This window comes from Nerophis lumbriciformis, linkage group LG04 (assembly GCF_033978685.3).
Source record: "Nerophis lumbriciformis linkage group LG04, RoL_Nlum_v2.1, whole genome shotgun sequence".
Classification (NCBI taxonomy): Eukaryota; Metazoa; Chordata; class Actinopteri; order Syngnathiformes; family Syngnathidae; genus Nerophis; species Nerophis lumbriciformis.
Window position 1 is genome coordinate 57,747,501 of NC_084551.2, and position 25,388 is coordinate 57,772,888.

General features: G+C 40.4%; 1 protein-coding gene across 6 annotated transcripts in view; it reads right to left on the minus strand.

The window, feature by feature from the left end:
• Window positions 1–25,388, minus strand: part of adcy3a (adenylate cyclase 3a) — a 67,207-nt gene that overhangs the window by 40,402 nt on the left and 1,417 nt on the right. For 5 of the 6 annotated variants that reach the window (XM_072913088.1, XM_061958251.2, XM_072913089.1 and 2 more), the window contains exons 2-8: window positions 16,209–17,162; window positions 13,690–13,839; window positions 12,400–12,530; window positions 10,658–10,769; window positions 8,317–8,444; window positions 4,979–5,137; window positions 123–276 (exon numbers count right to left, since the gene is read on the minus strand). In XM_072913088.1, coding sequence (XP_072769189.1) covers window positions 123–276; window positions 4,979–5,137; window positions 8,317–8,444; window positions 10,658–10,769; window positions 12,400–12,530; window positions 13,690–13,839; window positions 16,209–16,883 — 1,509 coding nt within the window. In that variant the 5' untranslated portion in view covers window positions 16,884–17,162. The remainder of the gene's footprint in view (window positions 1–122; window positions 277–4,978; window positions 5,138–8,316; window positions 8,445–10,657; window positions 10,770–12,399; window positions 12,531–13,689; window positions 13,840–16,208; window positions 17,163–25,388) is intronic. The other variant, XM_072913087.1, reaches the window with a different exon arrangement.

Sequence of the window (25,388 nt, forward strand, 5' to 3'; positions counted from 1 at the left end):
TGGTTTCCTGCATTGTAGATGATTTTGGGGTGGGTTCCTGTATTGCAGGTTCTACCAGAGGATTTTGTAGTGGTTTCCTGCATTGTAGATGATTTTGGGGTGGGTTCCTGCATGTTACTCACCACACTGCTGATGCCATTGTTGGAGACCACCACCAGGTAGGTGTGGATGCCTCTCTCCCTCAGGTAGTCACAGCGCTGACCTCCATGACCTGGCTCCACCTCAAACTGCCCGTGAAGAAGACACTCCTTGGTGCTCTGGGAGATGTGCACGCGCCTAGGGTCACAGGTCACAGGTCACAGGTCACAGGTCACATTCATGGCACTAAAAATGACTTTTTGGCACATTTACACCAAATTGAAAAGGAACCAAATATTTGATTGTCATAAAGTAAGATTCTGTTTTCATTTGTGTAACATTATATACACACTATAATATATATTGTATTATATACACACTATAATATATATTGTATTATATACACACTATTATAAATATTGTATTATATACACACTATTATATATATTGTATTATATACACACTATTATATATATTGTATTATATACACACTATTATATATATTATAGCAGGGGTCCTCAAGTACAAATCTTGAAGGTCCACAAATGTTTTTTTGAAACAGGCTGGGTCCGTTTATTATCGGTCAAGCTTATATAGTAGCAGGAGGTAGGCAGTAGTTTAACATTTTCTTAAAAATTAACAAAAATAAAATAAATATCCAATAAAATACATGAAAGATTTTCTTTGAAACAAAAATAAATAACCCAAAACCCATGCCACTCTGGGTGAGCACTCTGTTGCTATTTGTTGTTGTGTCATAGATTTAACAAAAATCTTGCTTGATGTTTCATATGACTTTTTCAGCCTCATTATTTCTTTTTTTCTTAGCTCCGAATCATGAGGAAATGTCTCTTCAAATTCGCGGTGCTCTTTCAGATAGTGACGTTTCAGATGGTCACTTTTCACCAGAGCAACAGCACTGTTGCATATTAGACACATTGGTCTGGTACTTGCAGTAGGTAGGATGAAAACATATTGCTCTGTCCATTCTTCCTTGAAACGTCTGTTTTCTCTGTCCACCTTTCTTTTACCAGCCTGAGCCAACTTGGAGCATGCCATTGTGATTTGATTCACATTCAGTGACTGACGAGTGAACAGTTAGCGAAGTAGCGATACGAGACAACTGTGTGCCTGCAGCGAAAGGTTCCATGCACTGTGCAGATGTGTATGACCCAGGTGGTAACAGCCTATCAGCGCGTCGTTGTGATAGAGATGACAACCCATACCCCGGAATCAGCCAATCAGAGTGGCGTTCTCTCGCTCTCACTCCGTCTCTCTCTCTTTCTCTCTCTCTGAGAGAGAGAGAGAGAGAGAGAGAGAGAAAGAGAGAGACGGAGTGAGTGAGACACGGAGAAGTGTAAACGAAACGTGGAGATATTTGACTAAAAACAACAAAGAACATTGACTTGTGCTAGTGATAACTCAAAGATAAATACAATTATTATATTTTTTTATAATAATTATAATTATAATAATAAATTAAAAAACAATTTTTTTTATTTTTTTTATTATTTTTTTTACTATAATTCGTGCTGGGTCCGGACAGACACGTCGCTGGGTCCGGACATGGACCGCGGTCCGCCTGTTGAGGATCACTGTATTATAGTATATACACACTATTATATATATTGTATTATATACACACTATTATATATATTGTATTATATACACACTATTATAAATATTGTATTACATACACACTATTATATATATTATATACACACTATTATATATATTATATTATATACACACTATTATATATGTTATATTATATACACACTATTATATATATTGTATTATATACACACTATTATATATATTATATTATATACACACTATTTTTTATATTGTATTATATACACACTATTATATATATTGTATTATATACACACTATTATATATATTATAGTATATACACACTATTATATATATTGTATTATATACACACTATTATATATATTGTATTATATACACACTATTATATATATTGTATTATATACACACTATTATATATATTATATTATATATATATTATATATATTGTATTATATACACACTATTATATATATATTATATGATATATAATATTATATATATGTATATTATATACATCTAAACAACATAAACATAATAACTTAGTACCATTATATATATCTAAACAACATAAACATAATAAATTATTAGTACTATTATATACATCTAAACAACATAAACATAATAACTTATTAGTACTATTATATACATCTAAACAACATAAACATAATAACTTATTAGTACTATTATATACATCTAAACAACATAAACATAACTTATTAGTACTATTATATACATCTAAACAACATAAACATAATAACTTATTAGTACTATTATATACATCTAAACAACATAAACATAATAACTTATTAGTACTATTATATACATCTAAGTGTCTACGTGGCGGTCATTTTCCCATTAAAGGGGCCATATTATGATTTTTGAACATGTAACGCTGGTTCTTTGGTCAAAATGTTCCATCTGGCAATGTGATGGACCAGTCTGGTTTGAAGGTTGCCAGGAGAACGCTACATTTCGGACTGCATTGTGCCGAGTGTGAAATTTGGTGGAGGAGGAATTATGGTCTGGGGTTGGGCTTGGCCCCTTAGTTCCAGTGAAAGGAACTTTGAATGCTCCAGGATACCAAAACATTTTGGACAATTCCATGCTCCCAACCTTGTGGGAACAGTTTGGAGCAGGTCCAACATGACTGTGCACCAGTACACAAAGCAAGGGCCATAAAGACATGGATGACAGAGTCTGGTGTGGATCAACTTGACTGGCCTGCACAGAGTCCTGACCTGAACCCCATAGAACACCTTTAGGAGACTGAGAGCCAGGCCTTCTCCACCAACATCAGTGTGTGACCTCACCAATGCGCTTTTGGAAGAATGGTGGACAATTGCTATAAACACACTCCACAACCTTGTGGACAGCCTTCCCAGAGGAGTTGGAGCTGTAATAGCTGCAAAAGGTCATATTGAACCCTATGGGTTAGGAATGGGATGACACTTCAAGGTCATATGTGAGTCAAGGCAGGTGACCAAATACTTTTGGCAATATAGTGTATGTGTCCATTATATTAATATAACACGTACATAAAGGTTATACATATTGTTACTTCACATGCAATCAAAACTAGAGATAGAGATAAATGCTTTAAAATGTAATATCGGAAATTATTGGTATCGGTTTCTTTATTATCGGTATCGTTTTTTTGGTTTCTTTTTTAATTAAATCAACATAAAAAAAAACAAGATACACTTACAATTAGTGCACCAACCTAAAAAACCTCCCTCCCCCATTTACACTCATTCACACAAAAGGGTTGTTTCTTTCTGTTATTAATATTCTGGTAGGTTCCTACATTATATATCAATACAGTCTGCAGGGATACAGTCCGTAAGCACACATGATTGTGCGCGCTGCTGCTCCACTAATAGTACTAACCTTTAACACTTCATTTGACTCATTTTCATTCATTACTAGTTTCTATGTAACTGTTTTTATATTGTTTTACTTTCTTTTTTATTCAAGAAAATGTTTTTAATGTATTTATCTTATTTTATTTCATAAATTTGTTTTAAAAGTACCTTATGTTCACCTTACCTGGTATAGTATTTAAGTTCATTGTTTTCAGTTTGTCGTGCTGACGACATACTGTCATGAGTTGGTCCTAGGTGTATGCTTTTCCGGGATGCAACGGAAAGTTGGCTCGGGCGAGACGGGAATGTAAGTACATTTTTATTTAAACTACAAAAACAGGAAGTAAACAAAAGGCGCGCACAATGGCGGAGAACAAACTATGAATCCAAATACTTGCACAAAGGCAAAAACTATAAACAACAAAAAACACTAACTGTGGCAATAATAAACAAAACTTACTTGGCATGGACAAAAAGGAGCAACGTGAACGATGGACATGAAAAAATAGCAGCAAGGGTCTTAAGGCTGTGTGGAGAGTGTGCAGAAGCATAAATGTGGAGATGTCGTCAGAACGACAAACTGAAAACAATGAACTTAAATACTATAGACATGATTAACGAAAACAGGTGCGTGACTCAAAATGTGAAACAGGTGCGTGACGTGACAGGTGAAAACTAATGGTTGCTATGGTGACAAAACAAAAGTGCACAAAAAGTCCAAAAACCAAAACGAACATGACCAAAACAAAAACATGATCACACAGACATGACACACTTTACACACCTCAATCATGAAAATTGACCTACAGGGAACCATTTTTTAAAATGAAAAAAATGCATGGGGCTTAATAGGAGGCCATTTTCTATTGATGACCATGTTTGGACCCCACGGCGTGAGTAAAATGTCAGGTTTTTGGTCAAATTTCAGGTTACATTGAGAACTGTGATGCACGTGTTTGTTAGTTTTTCTGTCCACTGCCAGGTGTGTTAGTGAGGGAGAGTGAGACAGGTGCATGGTCACTGGTGATGATAGGATGGATGTGAATGTTTGAGCTGCTTGTCAATAAGTAGTGTTGGGGAAAAAATAAGTGTATTCTTTAAGAATGGCGGAGTGATAAGAACGGCAGGCATGGCAAAGACATAACCCTTCTTATATTGCTTAAGTATTCCCACTGACTGAGACTCACGCTGGACCCATCTATATTTGGATTAAATACTAAGTTGAGGTCCCCTCCTAGAATGAAGGAGGAGTTTGAGTGAGTGGAGACTGAAGAGGAAAAAAAGTGTGACAGAAAAACAGACACACACGTGCATCACATTTCTCAACATTACCTGAAATGTGTCCTGATATATTTGACATTTTTGAAAGAAATACACGCAAGGTAGACAATTATGCAAATTATATGATGACATCATACTGACATGACAGTGTGTGTGGTTACCCCGGTATGCCGCCGGCCTCCATCTTGTTGGCGACGGTGACGTCAGTGGACCACACGTCGTACTGCCAGCGCTTCTGGCCCAGAACTCCTCCCAGGACCGTGCCACTGTGCACGCCCACCCGCATGTCAACGTCCGTCTGGGTTTTCTCCCGCACGTACCTGGTGGGAGACCACATCCACATAAGAAAACAAGTGTAAAAAAAACGACCCCTGAAGTTGCAGACTATTCATCTTTCTGACATTCATTTAACCAGTTAGAGGAAGGTGATGATCACAGATCTTGAATGGTAAACAGAAGTTGAAGGTTGTAGTCCAGTTCAGTTGTCTCTCAAACTAGTAAACATTAGCTTGTATTAGTCGCTAGAGTCATCCATGCAGCAAGGCTGAAACTCCCTAAACTTTACCAAGCACTTCTTTCTAAAAAGTCTTGTAATAAGAGCTCAGCAGCGCATGCACTTTCTGTGTGGGATGAAAAGAGCACAGCTCTCTCAGCACATTCTACAGAGGCACTATAGAGAGCACCTGCATCTCTGTCTGGACTGGAGCCTGCAATGCCTCAGACTGGAAGTCTCTCCAGAGAGTGGTGAGGACGGCGGAAAAGATCATCAGGACTCCTCTTCCTCCTATCCAGGCAATAAGCCGCTGCCTGACCAGGGCTCAGAAAATCTGCAGAGACTCCTCCCACCCCCACCAAGGACTGTTTTCACTGCTGGACTCTAGAAAGAGGTTTCGCAGCCTCCCAAGCAGAACCTCCAGGTTCTGTAACAGCTTCTTCCCTCAGACCGTAAGACTCTTGAACGCATCATAATTCAATTATCCCCTCAATTCCCCCCAAAATTGTCATGATCCGTGGTCGGATCATGTTTTGTGTTATCGGTTTGTTTTGGACTCCTTTTTTAGTTCCTGGTTATGCACTTCCTGAGTTTAGTCACCATGGTTACTTATGATTTTCACCTGCCTTTTCGTGCACCTGTTGCTCATCAGAGACTCTATTTAGTTCTGCCTTTTCCGGTCACTCATTGTAGCTTCGTTGTTTGCTGTATGCAACAGTCACGTTTGTTTATTCCTGGTCTTGATTCCTGATTCCGGTGCTAAGTAAGTTTTTTCGTTCTGTCACGGTTGGGGTTGCAGCTTGCTGCGGGATCGTTCCTCCAATGCTACACGGACTACTCGGGACGACAGCGTGAGGTAGGAGTTGGTTTATTTAACTTAAATAGTAAATGGATACAAACAGACAAAAAACAAACAAAAGGAAAGCGTGCCATTCGCACGAGAATCTAAAACAAAAACTTACTCAGCACCGGAATCAGGAATCAAGACCAGGAATAAACAAACGTGACTGTTGCATACAGCAAACAACGAAGCTACAATGAGTGACCGGAAAAGGCAGAACTAAATAGAGTCTCTGATGAGCAACAGGTGCACGAAAAGGCAGGTGAAAATCATAAGTAACCATGGTGACTAAACTCAGGAATTAATAACCAGGAACTAAAAAGGAGTCCAAAACAAACCGATAACACAAGACATGATCCGACCACGGATCATGACAAAAATGGACTAACTGGCTGAAATAAAAAAGACAATATAACATACATCCATAAATGTGGATTATATTTATCTATACAGTAATCTATTAATTTATATCTGCACATTATTGCTTTTATCCTGCACTACCATGAGCTGATGCAACTTCTTATCTGTACTGTAAAGTTCACATTTGAATGACAATAAAAAGGAAGTCTAAGTCTCAGTTTCAGACTAGCATGTCTGCTCTTAGCTCGCTATTGCTCAGTGTGTAACAAAATGTCCTCCATTCTCCACAATAGAGGTGATCTTAGGGCTCCCACTAGACACACAGTCAGTTGCGAGCCGCCTCAGTCAGACAAGGAGCAAAAATAAATCTGGTATCAGCTGGAGGGGATCGGCGTTGAAAGGCATTGCAATTGAAAAAGGCCGTACTTTATTTGCCAAACCGAATTGGATACCGATCGGTCAGCGTGTCCCTGGTGTGCAGGCTCTTGGATGCACTCAGAGAGCGATACAGATGTGAAGTCCAAAGTAGGGTTGTACGGTATACCGGTATTGGTATAGTACCACGATGCCAATTCATTATATTCGGTACTATACCGCCTCTAAAAAGTACTCGAACACCCCGGCCCACCCGTCTTCGTCACCTCGTGTCATTGCTGGTTTTAGGAGCAGAGGAGCATAATGGGCAGCACATACACACAGAGTACTTACAAGCAGACACAGTGTGTAGACAGAAAAGGGAGAATGAACGCATTTTGGTGTAAAAAGTAAAGATAAAGGTGAAGTTATAACACTGAAACACCCTCAGGAAGAGCTGCTTTAAGACATGCAGCTAACATCCATCCACAGTGTTTTAGCTACTTCTAAATCACTAATCCTGGTCTCCATGGCGACAAACAAAGTGAGTTTCTTACAAGTATCATTATCACTGGAGGACGAGGAATAGCTAAACATGCTTCACTACACACCGCAGGAGGATACAATAGCTCACCGCCGTCACAATGTAAACAAACGCCATGGGTGGATCTACACCTGACATCCACTGTAATGATACCAAGTACAATAGTCGATACTACTATGATTACAACAATACTTTTTAGCATCACAAAATCTATTTTCGTTGTATATAATGTTTATAAAGTCAGTAAATATGTCCCTGGACACATGAGGACTTTGAATATGACCAATGTATGATCCTGTAACTACTTGGTATCACATCCATACCTAAATGTGTGGTATCATCCAAAACTAATGTCAAGTATCAAAGAGGAGAAGAATAAGTGATTATTACATTTTAACAGAAGTGTAGACAGAACATGTTAAAACAGAAAGTAAGCAGATATTAACAGTAAATGAACAAGTAGATGAATAATCCATTTTTACAGTTTGTCCCTCATAATGTGTACAAAATAATAGGTGTATAAATGACACAATATGTTACTGCAGACTAATTAGGAGTCTTTGTTTGTTTACTTACTACTAAAAGACAAGTTGTCTATTTTATTTAAGGACTAAATGACAATAATAAACATATGTTTCATGTACACTAACATTTCTTGTTACAATAAAGACAATAATTTAAAAAAAAATTGTGGTTCTCCCTTATTTAGAAAAGTACGTAAAAGTACGTAAAAGTATGGAAATACATTTTGGTATGGGGACAACACGAGTCCAGAGTGACATTTACTGCCCGTTGGTCATTTCCCAGCTTGACAACAAATCCATACTAGCTCACCCAAGCCATCAATTCCCTCGCTGGCAAATGCACAAATGGACTTTGGGGAACATGCGAGTGGAGCGGTACTCACGAGATGGCCTCCACCATGGCGAGGCCCATCATGATGGAGCAGGCGGCATGGTCCTCCCTGTAGTCTGGCAGGCCACAGATGCAATAGTAACAGTCTCCCAGGATCTTGATCCTCAGCTGGTGATATTTCTAAGAAGGCGGACGTGGTTTTTGTCAGAGGAAGGAACCATTTCCCTCACTTCATTATGCTCTGACCATGCAGAACTTTCTAGTGCAGGCTTGTCAAAGTCAAATTGATGGGTAACTTACTTTGGAATCATGAGTCAAGGTGTGTCCCTGTTGGATAAAGAACTGTCCAGAGGAAGCTAAGGTCGTAGTATTTATTTAGGGATGGCAAATAAACATCAGAGTACAGAGCGGCAAGGTTGTGCTGCTAGCAGAAGAGGGAGAAGGGCCAGTGAGAGACAAACAAATGAACGTTCCCCCTGGCTCTTCTCCCTCTATACAAACTGCTGCACCTCCAGTCACCAGTCCATAAAACTGCTCAAGTGTGCGGACGACACCACCTTCATCAGGCTCATCTCGGATGGCCTCAACAACCTGGAGCTGAACGCCCAGAAAACAGTGGAGATGATCATGGACTTCAGGAAAGTCACAGCCCCCCCCCCCCCGGACTCCTTCCGTTTCTTGGGCACCACCATCACCCAGGACCTCAAGTGGGAGCCGACCATCAGCTCCCTCATCAAGAAGGCCCAGCAGAGGATGTACTTCCTGCGGCAGCTGAGGAAACTTAAGGTGCCGACCGAGATGCTGGTGCAGTTTTACTCAGCCATCATGGAGTCCATCCTCACCTCCTCCATCACCGAGTGGATCCTCGGCGCCACAGTCCGGGACAAGCATGGACTGCAGCGCATGATACATGCTGCTGAGAAGGTGATTGGCTGCAAGCTCCCATCCCTCCAGGACTTGTTCTCCTCCAGGACCAGGAGGTGTGTGGGTGGGATCACAGCTGACTCTTCTCACCCTGGACACAAACTATTCTCTCCTCTCTCCTCAGGCTGGAGACTACGGTCCATCCAGACCCACACAAAATCCTAGTTTGTGAACCCGTTCTCAAACAATGGCAATAAAAACTCTTGTGATTGTGAACTTTTAGAGCCTTCTGTCATGGAGGAGGAGGGACAAGAAGGGAAGCATGGGCCGATACAGAACACAATGGTATGTTCAACTATAAGGGTGTCATAACCAGTCTACATGTGCTTAGTGGACTTGGAGAAGGCATTGGACCGTGTCCTGTGGGGAGTGCTCAGAGAGTATGGGGTATCAGACTGTCTGATTGTGGCGGTCCGCTCCCTGTATGATCAGTGTCAGAGCTTGGTCCACATTGCCGGCAGTAAGTTGGACACATTTCCAGTGAGGGTTGGACTCTGCCAAGGCTGCCCTTTGTCACCCATTCTGTTCTGAACTTTTATGGACAGAATTTCTAGGTGCAGTCAAGGCATTGAGGGGATCCGGTTTGGTGGCTGCAGGATTAGGTCTCTGCTTTTTGCAGATGATGTGGTCCTGATGGCTTCATCTGGCCAAGATCTTCAGCTCTCACTGGATCTGTTCGCAATCGAGTGTGAAGCGACTGGGATGAGAATCAGCACCTCCAAGTCAGAGTCCATGGTTCTCGCCATGTCCGGGTTGCGGAGGAGACCCTGCCCCAAGTGGAGGAGTTCAAGTACCTAAGAGTCTTGTTCACGAGTGAGGGAAGAGTGGATGGTGAGATCGGTGCGGCGTCTTCAGTAATGCGGACGCTGTATCGATCCGTTGTGGTGAAGAAGGAGCTGAGCCGGAAGGCAAAGCTCTCAATTTACCGGTCGATCTACGTTCCCATCCTCACCTATGGTCATGAGCTTTGGGTTATGACCGAAAGGACAAGATCACGGGTACAAGCGGCCCAAATGAGTTTCCTCCGCCGGGTGGCGGGTCTCTCCCTTAGAGATAGGGTGAGAAGCTCTGCCATCCGGGAGAAACTCAAAGTAAAGCCGCTGCTCCTCCACATGGAGAGGAGCCTGGTCAGGATGCCACCCAAACGCCTCCCTCGGGAGGTGTTTACGGCACGTCCAACCGGTAGGAGGCCACGGGGAAGACCCAGGGCACGTTAGTAATGTTGGGAACACCTCGGGATCCCCCCGGAAGAACTGGACCAAGTGGCTGGGGAGAGGGAAGTCTGGGCTTCTCTGCTTAGGCTGCTGTCTCGGATAAGCGGAAGAAAATGGATGTATGGATGGACACATATAATATATATGTGTCTAGATTCATTGGGTTTCTTATGGGTAACTGATTACCAACAAAATAGAAATACAATTCTAGCTGCATTGTCACAGCAGAAGGACAGTTATGAGTGAGACACTTACTGCGGCCAGTTTGTCAAATCGAGCGAAGAGTTCATTGAGGAGTTTGACCAGCTCTTGAGCGCTGCATGACGAGGACAGCTGGGTGAAGCCGACAATGTCTGCAAACAAAATACTGCACCACAACGAGAGACGGACACAGTTAGAAATGTACTGAGCGTGTCCCCATCCAATATTCAGAATCAGCAAGCATTGGACCGTATCGGCCTCCATCTAAAACGTCTGATACAAGAATGCCAATAAAAGAAGTCTGCGATATAAGTAGGACTGCTCGTATCGCACATGATGTCGCACACAACTAAACACGCAGCAGGACTGCTCATGTCACACATGATATCGCACACAACTAAACACGCAGCTGTGCTGCTCGTATCGCACATGATATCGCACACAACTAAACACGCAGCAGTGCTGCTCGTATTGCACATCATATCACACACAAGTAAACACGCAGCAGGACCGCTTATATCGCACATGATCTCACACACAAGTAAACACTCTGCAGGACTGCTTGTATCGCACATGATATCACATGCAAGTAAACACTGCATCACTGCTTGTATCGCGCATGATATCAAACACATACAAACACACTGCAGGACTGCTTGTATCGCACATGATATCACACACAAGTAAAACACGGTAGCACTGTTTGTATCGCACATGATACCAAACAAAAGTAAACAGGCTGCAGGACTGTTTGGATAGCACATTATGTCACACACAAGTAAACACACAGCAGGACTGCTTGTATCATATATTATATCGCACGCAAGTAAAACACGGCAGCACTGTTTGGATCGCACATGATATCACAAGAAAGTAAACACGCTGCGGGACTGTTTGTATTGCACATGATGTTGCACACAAGTAAAACACGGCAGCACTGTTTGCATCGCACATGATATCACACAAAAGTAAACACGCTGCAGGACTGTTTGGATCGCAAATCATAACACAAGAAAGTAAACACGCTGCAGGGCTGTTTGTATCGCACATGATGTCGCACACAAGTAAACACGCAGCGGGACTACTCGTATCGCACATGATATCGCACACAAGTAAGCACACAGCGGGACTGCTGGTATCGCACATGATATCACACACAATAAACACGCTGCGGGACTGTTTGTATCACACATGATGTTGCACACAAGTAAAACACGGCAGCACTGTTTGCATCGCACATGATATCACACAAAAGTAAACACGCTGCAGGACTGTTTGGATCGCAAATCATAACACAAGAAAGTAAACACGCTGCAGGGCTGTTTGTATCGCACATGATGTCGCACACAAGTAAACACGCAGCGGGACTACTCGTATCGCACATGATATCGCACACAAGTAAGCACACAGCGGGACTGCTGGTATCGCACATGATATCACACACAAGTAAACACGCTGCAGGACTGTTTGTATCACACATGATGTTGCACACAAGTAAAACACGGCAGCACTGTTTGCATCGCACATGATATCACACAAAAGTAAACACGCTGCAGGACTGTTTGGATCGCAAATCATAACACAAGAATGTAAACACGCTGCAGGACTGTTTGTATCGCACATGATGTCGCACACAAGTAAACACGCAGCGGGACTACTCGTATCGCACATGATATCGCACACAAGTAAGCACACAGCGGGACTGCTGGTGTCGCACATGATATCACACACAAGTAAACACACAGCAGGACTGCTTGTATCGCACATGGGATAGTGATATGGTAGATGTGCATTACCTGACATTTTCATGCCTGTACATGTACATGGTGTTAAACTGCTGCATCTCCTTCTGGCTGGGCTCCTTCTTCATGTCCTGCAGCATCTCGTCTGCGATGTGTTTGGGGAGGATGGACAGCAGCAGGCGTTCCTGCACACCAACACACAATAAGAGACAAGGACTCCTGACCAAGACCAAGACCAGAAGGCGGGCTCACATTACACCAGTTTTAAAATCTCTGCGTTGGCTCCCTGGGAGTTTCAGGGTCAATTTGAAGGTTCTTCTTATGGTTTATAAATTTTTTTATAAACATTTGGGGCGGCGTGGCTCTGTTGGTACAGCGGCTGTGCCAGCAATTTGAGGGTTGCAGGTTCGATCCCCGCTTCCGCCATCCAATCACTGCCATTGTGTCCATGGGCAAGATACTTTATGTATTGTGGCCAAACAGCTCCATTCTTGTTTCATCTGACCACACAACTTTCCTCCAGAAGGTCTTATCTTTGTCCATGTGATGTCAGATGAAACAAAAATGGAGCTGTTTGGCCACAATACCCAGTAATATGTTTGGAGGAGAAAAGGTGAGGCCTTCAATCCCAGGAACACCATGCCTACCGTCAAGCATGGTGGTGGTAGTATTATGCTCTGGGCCTGTTTTGCTGCCAATGGAACGTGTGCTTTAAATGGGACAATGAAAAAGGAGGATTAGCTCCAAATTGTTCAGGACAAGCTAAAATCATCAGCCCGGAGGTTGGGTCTTGGGCTTGTTTCTTCAGCATTGTCCACACGTTTAAGTCAGGACTTTGGGAAGGCCATTCTAAAACCTTCATTCTAGCCTGATTCAGCCATTCCTTTACCACTTTTGAGGTGTGTTTGGGGTCATTGTCCTGATGGAACACCCAACTGCGCCCAAGACCCAACCTCCGGGCTGATTATTTTAGCTTGTCCTGAACTATTTGGAGCTAATCCTCCTTTTTCATTGTCCCATTTAAAGCAGCAGTTCCATTGGCAGCTAAAACAGGCCCAGAGCATAATACTACCACCACCATGCTTGACGGTAGGCCTGGTGTTCCTGGGATTAAAGGCCTCACCTTTTCTCCTACAAACATATTGCTGGGTATTGTGGCCAAACAGCTCCATTTTTATTGATATTATATACCACATGTGTGTGTGTGTGTGTGTGTGTGTGTGTGTGTGTGTGTGTGTGTGTGTGTGTGTGTGTGTGTGTGTGTGTGTGTGTGTGTGTGTGTGTGTAGCAACAGTCAGTACAGTGACATGAGAGAATGATATTATACAGCAGGTGACCTCTGACCTGTTGCTGGCTCTGCTCCTCCAGGTTGAGCTTGACCTCCAGGGACTGTCTGGCCTCCAGGAAGGCCTTGCGGTGCTTCCTGTCGGCCATGTAGTAGGACATGATGCCCACGGTGATGGCACACACGTAGATGACCACGTTGGCCAGGAGCTGCGGTGGCAAATGTGGAACACGGTCATGTCAGAGTCTTGATTAGTAGTCTTCTTGTTGTTGAAGGGAAAGTGAGCGTTGTGATGCTCTGTGAAGTTAATACTTAAAATGATCAAAATATGTAAATAGTACATGTTATTATGAATGTTACTAGATACTACATATATACTTACAGCGTGTATATAAAACATGGATGGAAGGGTTTGGATGTTTATAGGCGGAATAGATGACTTTTGCTGGAGTTTGTTTACAAGATAACTGTCATGTGGCGCTCAATGAAAACCAGTTTGACACCCCTGTCAAAGTAAACACTGTCAAATACACAATCATCCATAAAAAGGGGATCAAAGACTTGTGTGTGTGTGTGTGTGTGTGTGTGTGTGTGTGTGTGTGTGTGTGTGTGTGTGTGTGTGTGTGTGTGTGTGTGTGTGTCATTATTTTGCATGATCAGCTCAGACCGGTTGTAATTTCCTTATGTCCACAGTGTGTGCAGTAAAAAGCAAGAAGGTAGTACAACATGCAGTACAAGCGCTGCATTGTACTGCATGTTGTAAAAGTACACCTTCATGGGCTTGATATTTGGACAAAAGATGGATGCTCCTTCTTTTGGTCAACAAGACGGATGTCTCTCACGTGTGGCAACATCAAGAAAAAAAACTTCAATACTGAGCTTTTATTCTTGAAGTAAGAATTTTGACAGAAAAGCTGCTTAGTTGACACAAAATACACAAAACACATCGACATCACACTTTAAATTGATCCTGGTTTTCCTTACATTTCATTTTTTTAAGCACATTTGTCGTACTTTGGGTCTAAAATAAGTAATGCGTCAATAAAGTACGTTATCTTTTCTGACTAAATGTATTTGTATTTTTTAAATCAATACTATCTAATAAAATAACAAATATTATATGATCATACATTAAATGTAAAAATATTATGTGTCTAAAAATTCAGTGCAGAAAAATGTAGTATATAACGAAATAAGGGTAAAGAAATGAGTGTGAAAAATCACAGTGTGAAAACAAAATCAGCGTATAAAAACTCAGTCCAAAAAAATTCAGTATAAAAAAATAAATAAAGTCCGTGTATAAAAATTCAGTTAAAACATTTAGTGTATAAAATTCAGTGTAAAAACATTCAGTGTATTAAAAAAAATTAGTGTATAAGAATTCAGTGCATAACATTCAGAGTGTAAAAAGTTCAGTTTAAAATAATTTAGTGTAAAAAAAATTATGCGTAAAAAACATGACTAGTGAGTAGAATTATAGTATAAAACATTTGGGGTAAAGAATTCAGTGTATACAAATTCAGCATAAAAAAAAAAATTCAATGTAAAAAGAAAATCGGTGTAGAAAAAAAAATAAAATTCGTAAAAAATCACTGTAAAAATAAACAGTGTAAAATAATTCAGTGAGTAAAATTTCGGTGTAAATAAAATTCAGTGTAACAAAACAAAGTCATTGTATAAAAACTCAGTGAGGAAAAATTCAGTGTAAAAAAAATGAGTGTGAAAAAACTGTGTAACAAAACAAAGTCAGTGTATAAAAACTCAGTCAATAAAAATTCAGGATGAAAAAATAAATAAAGTCAGTTTACAACAATTAAGTGTAAAACAAATTCAGTGTAAAACATTTAGTGTATACAATTCAGTGTAAAAAAATCAGTGTATAAAAATTGTGTACAAATTAAGTGTCAAATAATTTTGTGTGAAAAATTTTGTGTAAAGACCATGACTAGTGTATAAAAAGTCAGGGAGTAGAAATATAGCATGAAAAAAATTGGGGGTAAAAAATTCAGTGTATAAAAATTCTGCGTAAAAAGAAAATCAGTGTAAAAAAATTCAGGGAAAAATAATTTAAGTGTATAAAAATTTGGCATAAAAAGTTAGTGTATAAAAACAATATATACAAATTCAGTGAGTAAAAATTAAATGTAAAAGAATCAGTGTATAAAAACTAAAATGTCAGTATAAAATATTCGGAGTAAAAATTGTGTGTGTATAAATTCAGTGTAAAAATATTAAGTTAGTGTATAAAAATTTAGCGTAAAAAATCACTGTAAAACATTTAGTGAGTAGACATTCAGTGCAAAAACAGACTTAAGTGTACAAAAATTGAGAGTAAAAAAAGAATCAGTGTATAAAAACATTTCAGTATAAAATATTCGGAGTAAAAATTGCGTGTAAAAAGATTGAGTGTATAAAAAATGAGCGTATAAAATTCAATAAGCGCTTCAGTCTTAATTGAACCAAAGTGAGTCCTTTTTTTCTGCACTGAAATGTCAAAGGCAGTATTTGAAGAAAGCGGTAGAAAATGGATGGATGGATGGAAGTCCCGCCCCAGAAGCCCAAAGGTAATGTGTCTCACCTGTCTTCCCAGCGTGGCTCCTTGGATGTTCTCCTGCTGCTGCTGGGCGATGGTGACCCCCAGGACCAGGGTGTGGACCCCGCAGGTGACGCTGGCCATGAGCACGATGGGCGTCAGCCTCAGTGGCAGCGTGAGGAAGAAGGAGAAGCTGAAGAAGGCCTGCCAGCCCACCGTGTCGCTGGCCTGGTGGGAGCGGGCGTAGTTCAGACCCAGGTGGCAGAAGATCTGGGCGGCTATGAGCACCCACAGGGCGTAGGGCACCACCCGCCTGGAGATGCGCTCCGGCAGCAGCCCGAAGCGGCACAGCAGGTAGAGGACCACGTCGGCCAGCAGTCCCAGCGAGGCCACCAGGACGGAGGCCAGCTTGTCGCTGGTGTAGACCACGGCGCACATGACGATGACGAAGCTGTCGAAGAGCGCGGCGAACACCACCAGCACCAGCAAGGTCTCGTGTCTCTGCCGGCGGAAGTAGGTCTGGTACAGGTTCTCCAGGGACTCCGGCGCAAAGGTGAGCCGCATGAAGCGGGGCAGGCAGAGGCAGCATCCCGAGCTCCGCACCGTCACATCGTGCGTCCGCCCCACCGCCTGCCCGGGGTCGGAGGGCAGCGTCACCGAGCAGTCCGCCGAGTACTCGGCCGAGCACTCTGGCTCCGAGAAGGCTCGGTTCCGAGGCATGCTCTCGGTCGGTGTGGTCACACGGGGGGGCGGTCAGATCCGCCACGCGTCACGGGCTGCGTGTGCTCCGAGGTAGACTGGCTGACTTTGACCGAGTGGCCCCGCCTCTCCAGCCACATGACCCAGAGTGTGGCCTCAGCGAGGTGACGGCTGCTTTCCACAGCGCCGCGCCATGGTGACGGTCTGAGTGGGCACGCTCCACCACTTCAGAGCGGCTGGACCCGCCGCCTCCTCTGTCTCCATGGTCCTGGGAGGAGTTCACCTCTCGTCCCCTGCTGTCTAAAGAAGCCGCCATTAAACGCTACAGTGAGCAAAATAACCCTGTAGAAATTAATCTAATGAGCTAAAGTGTTAGCATGCCAACATAAGTCAAGTCTTAGTTGGGGCCATAATGAGCCCAAACGCTAGCATAAATCCTCTGAATGCTAACGTTAGCATGAGGACAGGAAAAGTTATAAAACTAGCATAATTCCTCTGAATGCTAACGTTAGCATGAGGTCATAGGACAAGTTATAAAACAAGCATAAATCCTCTGAATGCTAATGTTAGCATGAGGACATAGGAAAAGTTATAAAACTAGCATAAATCCTCAGAATGCTAACATTAGCATGAGGACATAGGACAAGTTATAAAACTAGCATAAATCCTCTGAATGCTAACGTTAGCATGAGGACAGGAAAAGTTATAAAACAAGCATAAATCCTCTGAATGCTAACGTTAGCATGAGGACATAGGACAAGTTATAAAATTAGCATAAATCCTCTGAATGCTAACGTTAGCATGAGGACATAGGACACGTTTTAAACAAGCATAAATCCTCTGAATGCTAACGTTAGCATGAGGACAGGAAAAGTTATAAAACTAGCATAATTCCTCTGAATGCTAACGTTAGCATGAGGTCATAGGACAAGTTATAAAACAAGCATAAATCCTCTGAATGCTAACGTTAGCATGAGGACATAGGACAAGTTATAAAACCAGCATAAATCCTCTGAATGCTAACGTTAGCATGAGGCCATAGGACACGTTATAAAACTAGCACAAATCCTCTGAATGCTAATGTTAGCATGAGGACATAGGAAAAGTTATAAAACTAGCATAAATCCTCTGAATGCTAACGTTAGCATGAGGACATAGGAAAAGTTATAAAACTAGCATAAATCTTCTGAATGCTAATGTTAGCATGAGGTCATAGGACAAGTTATAAAACAAGCATAAATCCTCTGAATGCTAATGTTAGCATGAGGACAGGAAAAGTTATAAAACTAGCATAATTCCTCTGAATGCTAACGTTAGCATGAGGTCATAGGACAAGTTATAAAACTAGCATAAATCCTCTGAATGCTAATGTTAGCATGAGGACATAGGAAAAGTTATAAAACTAGCATAAATCCTCTGAATGCTAACGTTAACATGAGGCCATAGGACACGTTATAAAACTAGCACAAATCCTCTGAATGCTAACGTTAGCATGAGGACATAGGACACGTTATAAAACAAGCATAAATCCTCTGAATGCTAACGTTAGCATGAGGACATAGGACACGTTATAAAACAAGCATAAATCCTCTGAATGCTAACGTTAGCATGAGGACATAGGACACGTTATAAAACAAGCATAAATCCTCTGAATGCTAACGTTAGCATGAGGACATAGGACAAGTTATAAAACAAGCATAAATCCTCTGAATGCTAATGTTAGCATGAGGACATAGGAAAAGTTATAAAACTAGCATAAATCCTCTGAATGCTAATGTTAGCATGAGGACATAGGAAAAGTTATAAAACTAGCATAAATCCTCTGAATGCTAACGTTAACATGAGGCCATAGGACACGTTATAAAACTAGCACAAATCCTCTGAATGCTAACGTTAGCATGAGGACATAGGACACGTTATAAAACAAGCATAAATCCTCTGAATGCTAACGTTAGCATGAGGACATAGGACACGTTATAAAACAAGCATAAATCCTCTGAATGCTAACGTTAGCATGAGGACATAGGACACGTTATAAAACAAGCATAAATCCTCTGAATGCTAACGTTAGCATGAGGACATAGGACAAGTTATAAAACAAGCATAAATCCTCTGAATGCTAATGTTAGCATGAGGACATAGGAAAAGTTATAAAACTAGCATAAATCCTTTGAATCCTAACATTAGCATGAGGTCATAGGACAAGTTATAAAACTAGCATAAATCCTCTAAATGCTAATGTTAGCATGAGGACATAGGACAAGTTATAAAACTAGCATAAATCCTCTAAATGCTAATGTTAGCATGAGGACATAGGACACGTTATAAAACAAGCATAAATCCTCTGAATGCTAACATTAGCATGAGGACATAGGAAAAGTTATAAAACTAGCATAATTCCTCTGAATGCTAACGTTAGCATGAGGTCATAGGACAAGTTATAAAACAAGCATAAATCCTCTGAATGCTAATGTTAGCATGAGGACATAGGAAAAGTTATAAAACTAGCATAAATCCTCTGAATGCTAACGTTAGCATGAGGTCATAGGACAAGTTATAAAACTAGCATAAATCCTCTAAATGCTAATGTTAGCATGAGGACATAGGACACGTTATAAAACAAGCATAAATCCTCTGAATGCTATCGTTAGCATGAGGACATAGGACAAGTTATAAAACCAGCATAAATCCTCTGAATGCTAACGTTAGCATGAGGCCATAGGACACGTTATAAAACTAGCACAAATCCTCTGAATGCTAACGTTAGCATGAGGACATAGGAAAAGTTATAAAACTAGCATAAATCCTCTGAATGCTAACGTTAGCATGTGGACATAGGAAAAGTTATAAAACTAGCATAAATCCTCTGAATGCTAACGTTAGCATGAGGTCATAGGACAAGTTATAAAACTAGCATAAATCCTCTAAATGCTAATGTTAGCATGAGGACATAGGAAAAGTTATAAAACTAGCATAAATCCTCTGAATGCTAACGTTAGCATGAGGACATAGGACAAGTTATAAAACTAGCATAAATCCTCTAAATGCTAATGTTAGCATGAGGACATAGGCCAAGTAATAAAACTAGCATAAATCCTCTAAATGCTAATGTTAGCATGAGGACATAGGACACGTTATAAAACAAGCATAAATCCTCTGAATGCTAACATTAGCATGAGGACATAGGAAAAGTTATAAAACTAGCATAAATCCTCTGAATGCTATCGTTAGCATGAGGCCATAGGACACGTTATAAAACTAGCACAAATTCTCTGAATGCTAACGTTAGCATGAGGACATAGGAAAAGTTATAAAACTAGCAAAAATCCTCTGAATGCTATCGTTAGCATGAGGACATAGGACACGTTATAAAACTAGCACAAATCCTCTGAATGCTAATGTTAGCATGAGGACATAGGAAAAGTTATAAAACTAGCATAAATCCTCTGAATGTAACGTTAGCATGAGGACATAGGAAAAGTTATAAAACTAGCATAAATCCTCTGAATGCTATCGTTAGCATGAGGTCATAGGACAAGTTATAAAACTAGCATACATCCTCTAAATGCTAATGTTAGCATGAGGACATAGGACAAGTTATAAAACTAGCATAAATCCTCTAAATGCTAATGTTAGCATGAGGACATAGGACACGTTATAAAACAAGCATAAATCCTCTGAATGCTAACATTAGCATGAGGACATAGGAAAAGTTATAAAACTAGCATAAATCCTCTGAATGCTATCGTTAGCATGAGGCCATAGGACACGTTATAAAACTAGCACAAATCCTCTGAATGCTAACGTTAGCATGAGGACATAGGAAAAGTTATAAAACTAGCATAAATCCTCTGAATGCTAACGTTAGCATGAGGACATAGGACAAGTTATAAAACTAGCATAAATACTCTGAATGCTAACATTAGCATGAGGACATAGGAAAAGTTATAAAACTAGCATAAATCCTCTGAATGCTATCGTTAGCATGAGGCCATAGGACATGTTATAAAACTAGCACAAATCCTCTGAATGCTAACGTTAGCATGAGGACATAGGAAAAGTTATAAAACTAGCATAAATCCTCTGAATGCTAACGTTAGCATGAGGACATAGGACAAGTTATAAAACTAGCATAAATCCTCTGAATGCTAACGTTAGCATGAGGACATAGGACAAGTTATAAAACAAGTCATGATTTTCTAGTTCAAACAAACACAACTAGCTAACATGCTAACATAAAAGGTTAGCATGCTAACATAGGAAGAGTCAGCCAATGTTTTTAGGTTCAAACGAAAACACTTGGCTAAAATGTTAGCATAGTAACATTAGCGTCAAGTATCAAAAGCCATATTTTTATTTATGTTATGATTTCCATCCATCCATTTTCTACTACTTGTCCCTTTTTTGGGGTCGCGGGGGGTGCTGGAGCCTATCTCAGCTGCATTCGGGCGGAAGGCGGGGTACACCCTGGACAAGTCGCCACCTCATCGCAGGGCCAAGACAGATAGACAGACAATTTGTACTATCATAATACTATGATTATTATTGTTATTATTTTTATCATAATTATGTTAGCAGTAGTATTATTATATTATTATTTATATTGTTATTATTAACCTCCTGGTACCCTAGCACCTCCAAAACCCTCAAATCTAGACTACAAACATCCCAGAACAAGCAAGTCAGATTACTTCTAGACCTCCACCCCAGATCACACCTCACTCCTACCCACTTCTCCAAAGTGGGCTGGCTCAGGGTGGAGGACAGAGTAAAACAACTTGCACCGAGTCTAGTCTATAAAATCCGCTACACCTCCCTGATACCGAAGTACATGTCAAACTACTTCCTTAACGTAAATGACCGCCATAACCACAACACCAGGGGGAACTCCACTAACCACGTTAAACCCAGATTCCCATCTAACAAAGGTCTTAACTCATTCTCCTTCTATGCCACATCAATGTGGAATGCACTCCCAACAGGTATAAAAGAAAGTGCATCTCTATCCTCCTTCAAAACCGCACTAAAAGAACACCTCCAGGCAACTACAACCCTAAACTAACACCCTCCCTTCCACATCCCACCTCCCCGGATTGTAAATAACCAAATGTAAATAATCAAATTTAGATACTTTTTCTTATACTTTCTGAACTCACTATGTCCACTACTTGCTGTACATATCCTACCAAGTCAGTCCTACACTGTTTCAATGTCCATTTCTCTGATGATGCAATTGTTGATGACTGAAGTGCTGATATCAAATTGCTGGCACGGCCACTCTACCAACGTCGCCACTATTTTTATCGTAATTATATTAGTAGTAGTTGTATTATTTTTTTACTATTATTATTAATATTGTTGTTATTATTAACATCCTTGTTATATTATTATTATTTGTTACTTTCTTTATTGTTAATACTATTAATATTGTTATTATATTATTATGACTATCACTACGTTTACTTGTATTATTGTTGTTATTATTAATATTATTGTTGTATTATTATTATTATTCGTTATTATTATTATTACTATTATTATGATTAATATTTGTATTATTATTTTTATCGTAATTAAATTAGTATGAGTTGTATTATTTATTTACTATTATTATTAATATTGTTATTATTAACATCAATGTTATATTATTATTATTTGTTACTTTCTTTATTGTTATTAGTATTAATAATATTATTATATGATTATGACTATCATTACGTTTACTGTATTGTTGTTGTTGTTATTATTAATATTATTGTTATATTATTATTATTTGTTACTTTCTTTATTGTTATTACTATTAATAATATTATTTTATTATGACTATCATTACGTTTACTTGTATTATTGTTGTTGTTATTATTAAAATGATTGTTATATTATTATTATTCATTATTTTATTATTATTATGATTATTATTGTTATTATTTTTATCGTAATTATATTAGTAGTAGTTGTATTATTTATTTACTATTATTATTACTGTTATTATTAATATTGTTATTATTATTAACATCAATATTATATAATTATTATTTGTTACTTTCTTTATTGTTATTACGATTAATAGTATTATTATTGTTGTTATTGTTTTTGCTATTATTATTGTTATTACTATTATTAATATTAGTAATAAAATTATTGTTATTTATGACCATTAATAGTAGAGGCGGTATAGCTCGGATGGTAGAGTGGCCGTGCCAGCAACTTGAGGGTTCCAGGTTCGATCCCCGCTTCCACCATCCTAGTCACTGCCGTTGTGTCCTTGGGCAAGACACTTTACCCACCTGCTCCCAGTGCCACCCACACTGCTTTAAATGGAACTTAGATATTGGCTTTCACTGTGTAAAGCGCTTTGAGTCACTAGAGAGAAATCGCTATATAAATATAATTCACTTCACTGCACACATTATTGCTGTTACTGGTATTATTAATAGTTTTCTTGTCGTTATTATTATTACTATTATTATGACTAGGGATGATGTTCGAAACCGGTTCTCCCGGTTGTTCGATAAGAAAAGAACCGGTTCCATGGACTCGAATCCCTTTTTGAGAACCGGTTCCCACTATAGTAAAGAAAAAGAGTTGGTTCTTTATTCGAATCCCTGGGAACGAATCCCGTCCCACAGGAAATGACGTAGCTCAGTCATTCGGCGGCAGATACAGAAAGCAGCAACAACAATGGACCAGAAAAAACGCCTCAAGGCATGGCTTCATTTTAGAAAAAAATACGAGGAGGAAACGGCTATCTGCAATTATTGCCAGGCTTCGCTCTCATGTAAGGGGGAAGTACAACTAGCATGTTGAAACATGTTCAGGCCGTACACAACCTGAACGTTCGAGAACCGTGGCGTGTCTTGGACACGTGGAGAAACAGCGACAGAGATGACGAAGCACGCCCCTCTTCCTCTGCTTCAACCTGCAGTGCCGGTGAGTAACTAACGTTAACTGTTGCCGGTTAATTTCCATATTTGCTCACTTGTAGCCTTTAGGCTAAAATAAGGTTACCTCTTATGTCAACCAGGACTGCAGTAATGTTAGCTAGACTAACGTTACCTAAGCATAGTCAGTGGCTAACCCTAACGGTAACGTTAGCCTTTTTGTATGTGTCTGATAACGTTAACGCTATCTTGTAGACTACACCACTACAGAGTTTGCAGGTCTGTGTAATAAACTAGTGCTTTCTTTCTTTAGTTTATTTGGTGCATGAACACACTTACAGCACAACACATCACAGTTTCATATCATTTCACTTGACATCATGTCCGAAAAGGAGTAGGAAGAAGTAAAGCTTATTTAATCCTACCCCTTTCCCACTTCAGAGAGTTTGCAAATATATACATCATTCACTGACCTTTTAATAATAAAATAACATCTTTGAATTAGTATATACAACAGTTTTGTAATATGTAATTAATTAATTCAGGCACTATTAACATACTGAGATGAAGAATATATTATTTTCAATAAGGTTGAAAGTATTTCTCATAATTCGTAAGCACTATTCATTTGAACAACCTCTTAAAGTGGATCATATCAGTACAATGTTTAACTTCATTACTTAATCCAGTCCATCATTTAATTCCACATACTAATGCTAAAGACTTAATAACAGACACCCTAGTCTTCACATTCAGCTAATTTCCCCCCTAATTCTATGCTGTGTCTGTCCCTCATTTCCCCTCCAGGACAAGGACGTGCAGTCATTCCTGGAGGAGGCCACACTGATGGACACCAGAAGGTTTAGATACAGACTGGAGGAGGATGTCGTCAAACCTATCTGCGTGTCCAAGCTAGTTCTACGCCAAGTGAACTTTTTTCCACCATTGGCGACACGATTAGCGAAGAGCGGGTCAGACTTGATCCTGAAAAAGCAGAGATGCTAATTTTTTGGAAGAACAATTGTTGACTGATGACTGTGGCGTTCTTAGTGTCATAGTGTGTGTAGTTAGTAGAGATGCGCGGATAGGCAATTACTTCATCCGCAACCGCATCAGAAAGTCGTCAACCATCCGCCATCCACCCGAGCTAACATTTGATCAGAACCGCACCCGCCCGCACCCGCCCGCTGTTATATATCTAATATAGACGATGCAAGGCATTAGTGAGGTTATAAAGCTTTTGCCTGTTAAAGAAAGGAGACTGATCCAATGCAGCACAGACATTCGCGTGCCACGCTGTCACGACGCAGACGCACACCAGTGCGCAATCATATGGGAGCCGCGCTGAGCGCACCTCCAAGCGCATCTCGCTGCCGGCGACGGCCGGGTATGGGCCCAACGCTCCAGCGCTATCCATTTTCAGGACTAGTTGATTCGGCAGGTGGGTTGTTACACACTCCTTAGCGGGTTCCAACTTCCATGGCCACCGTCCTGCTGTCTATATCAACCAGGGTGAGCCCCACCCCTTTCGTGAGCGCACTGCGCGCGGAGTGACCCCTGTTACGCGCCCCCGGCAACAGGGGTGGCGGGCAGGTAAGCTGCGCGGGCGGAGCGACCCCTGTTACGAGCCCCCGGCCACGGGGGT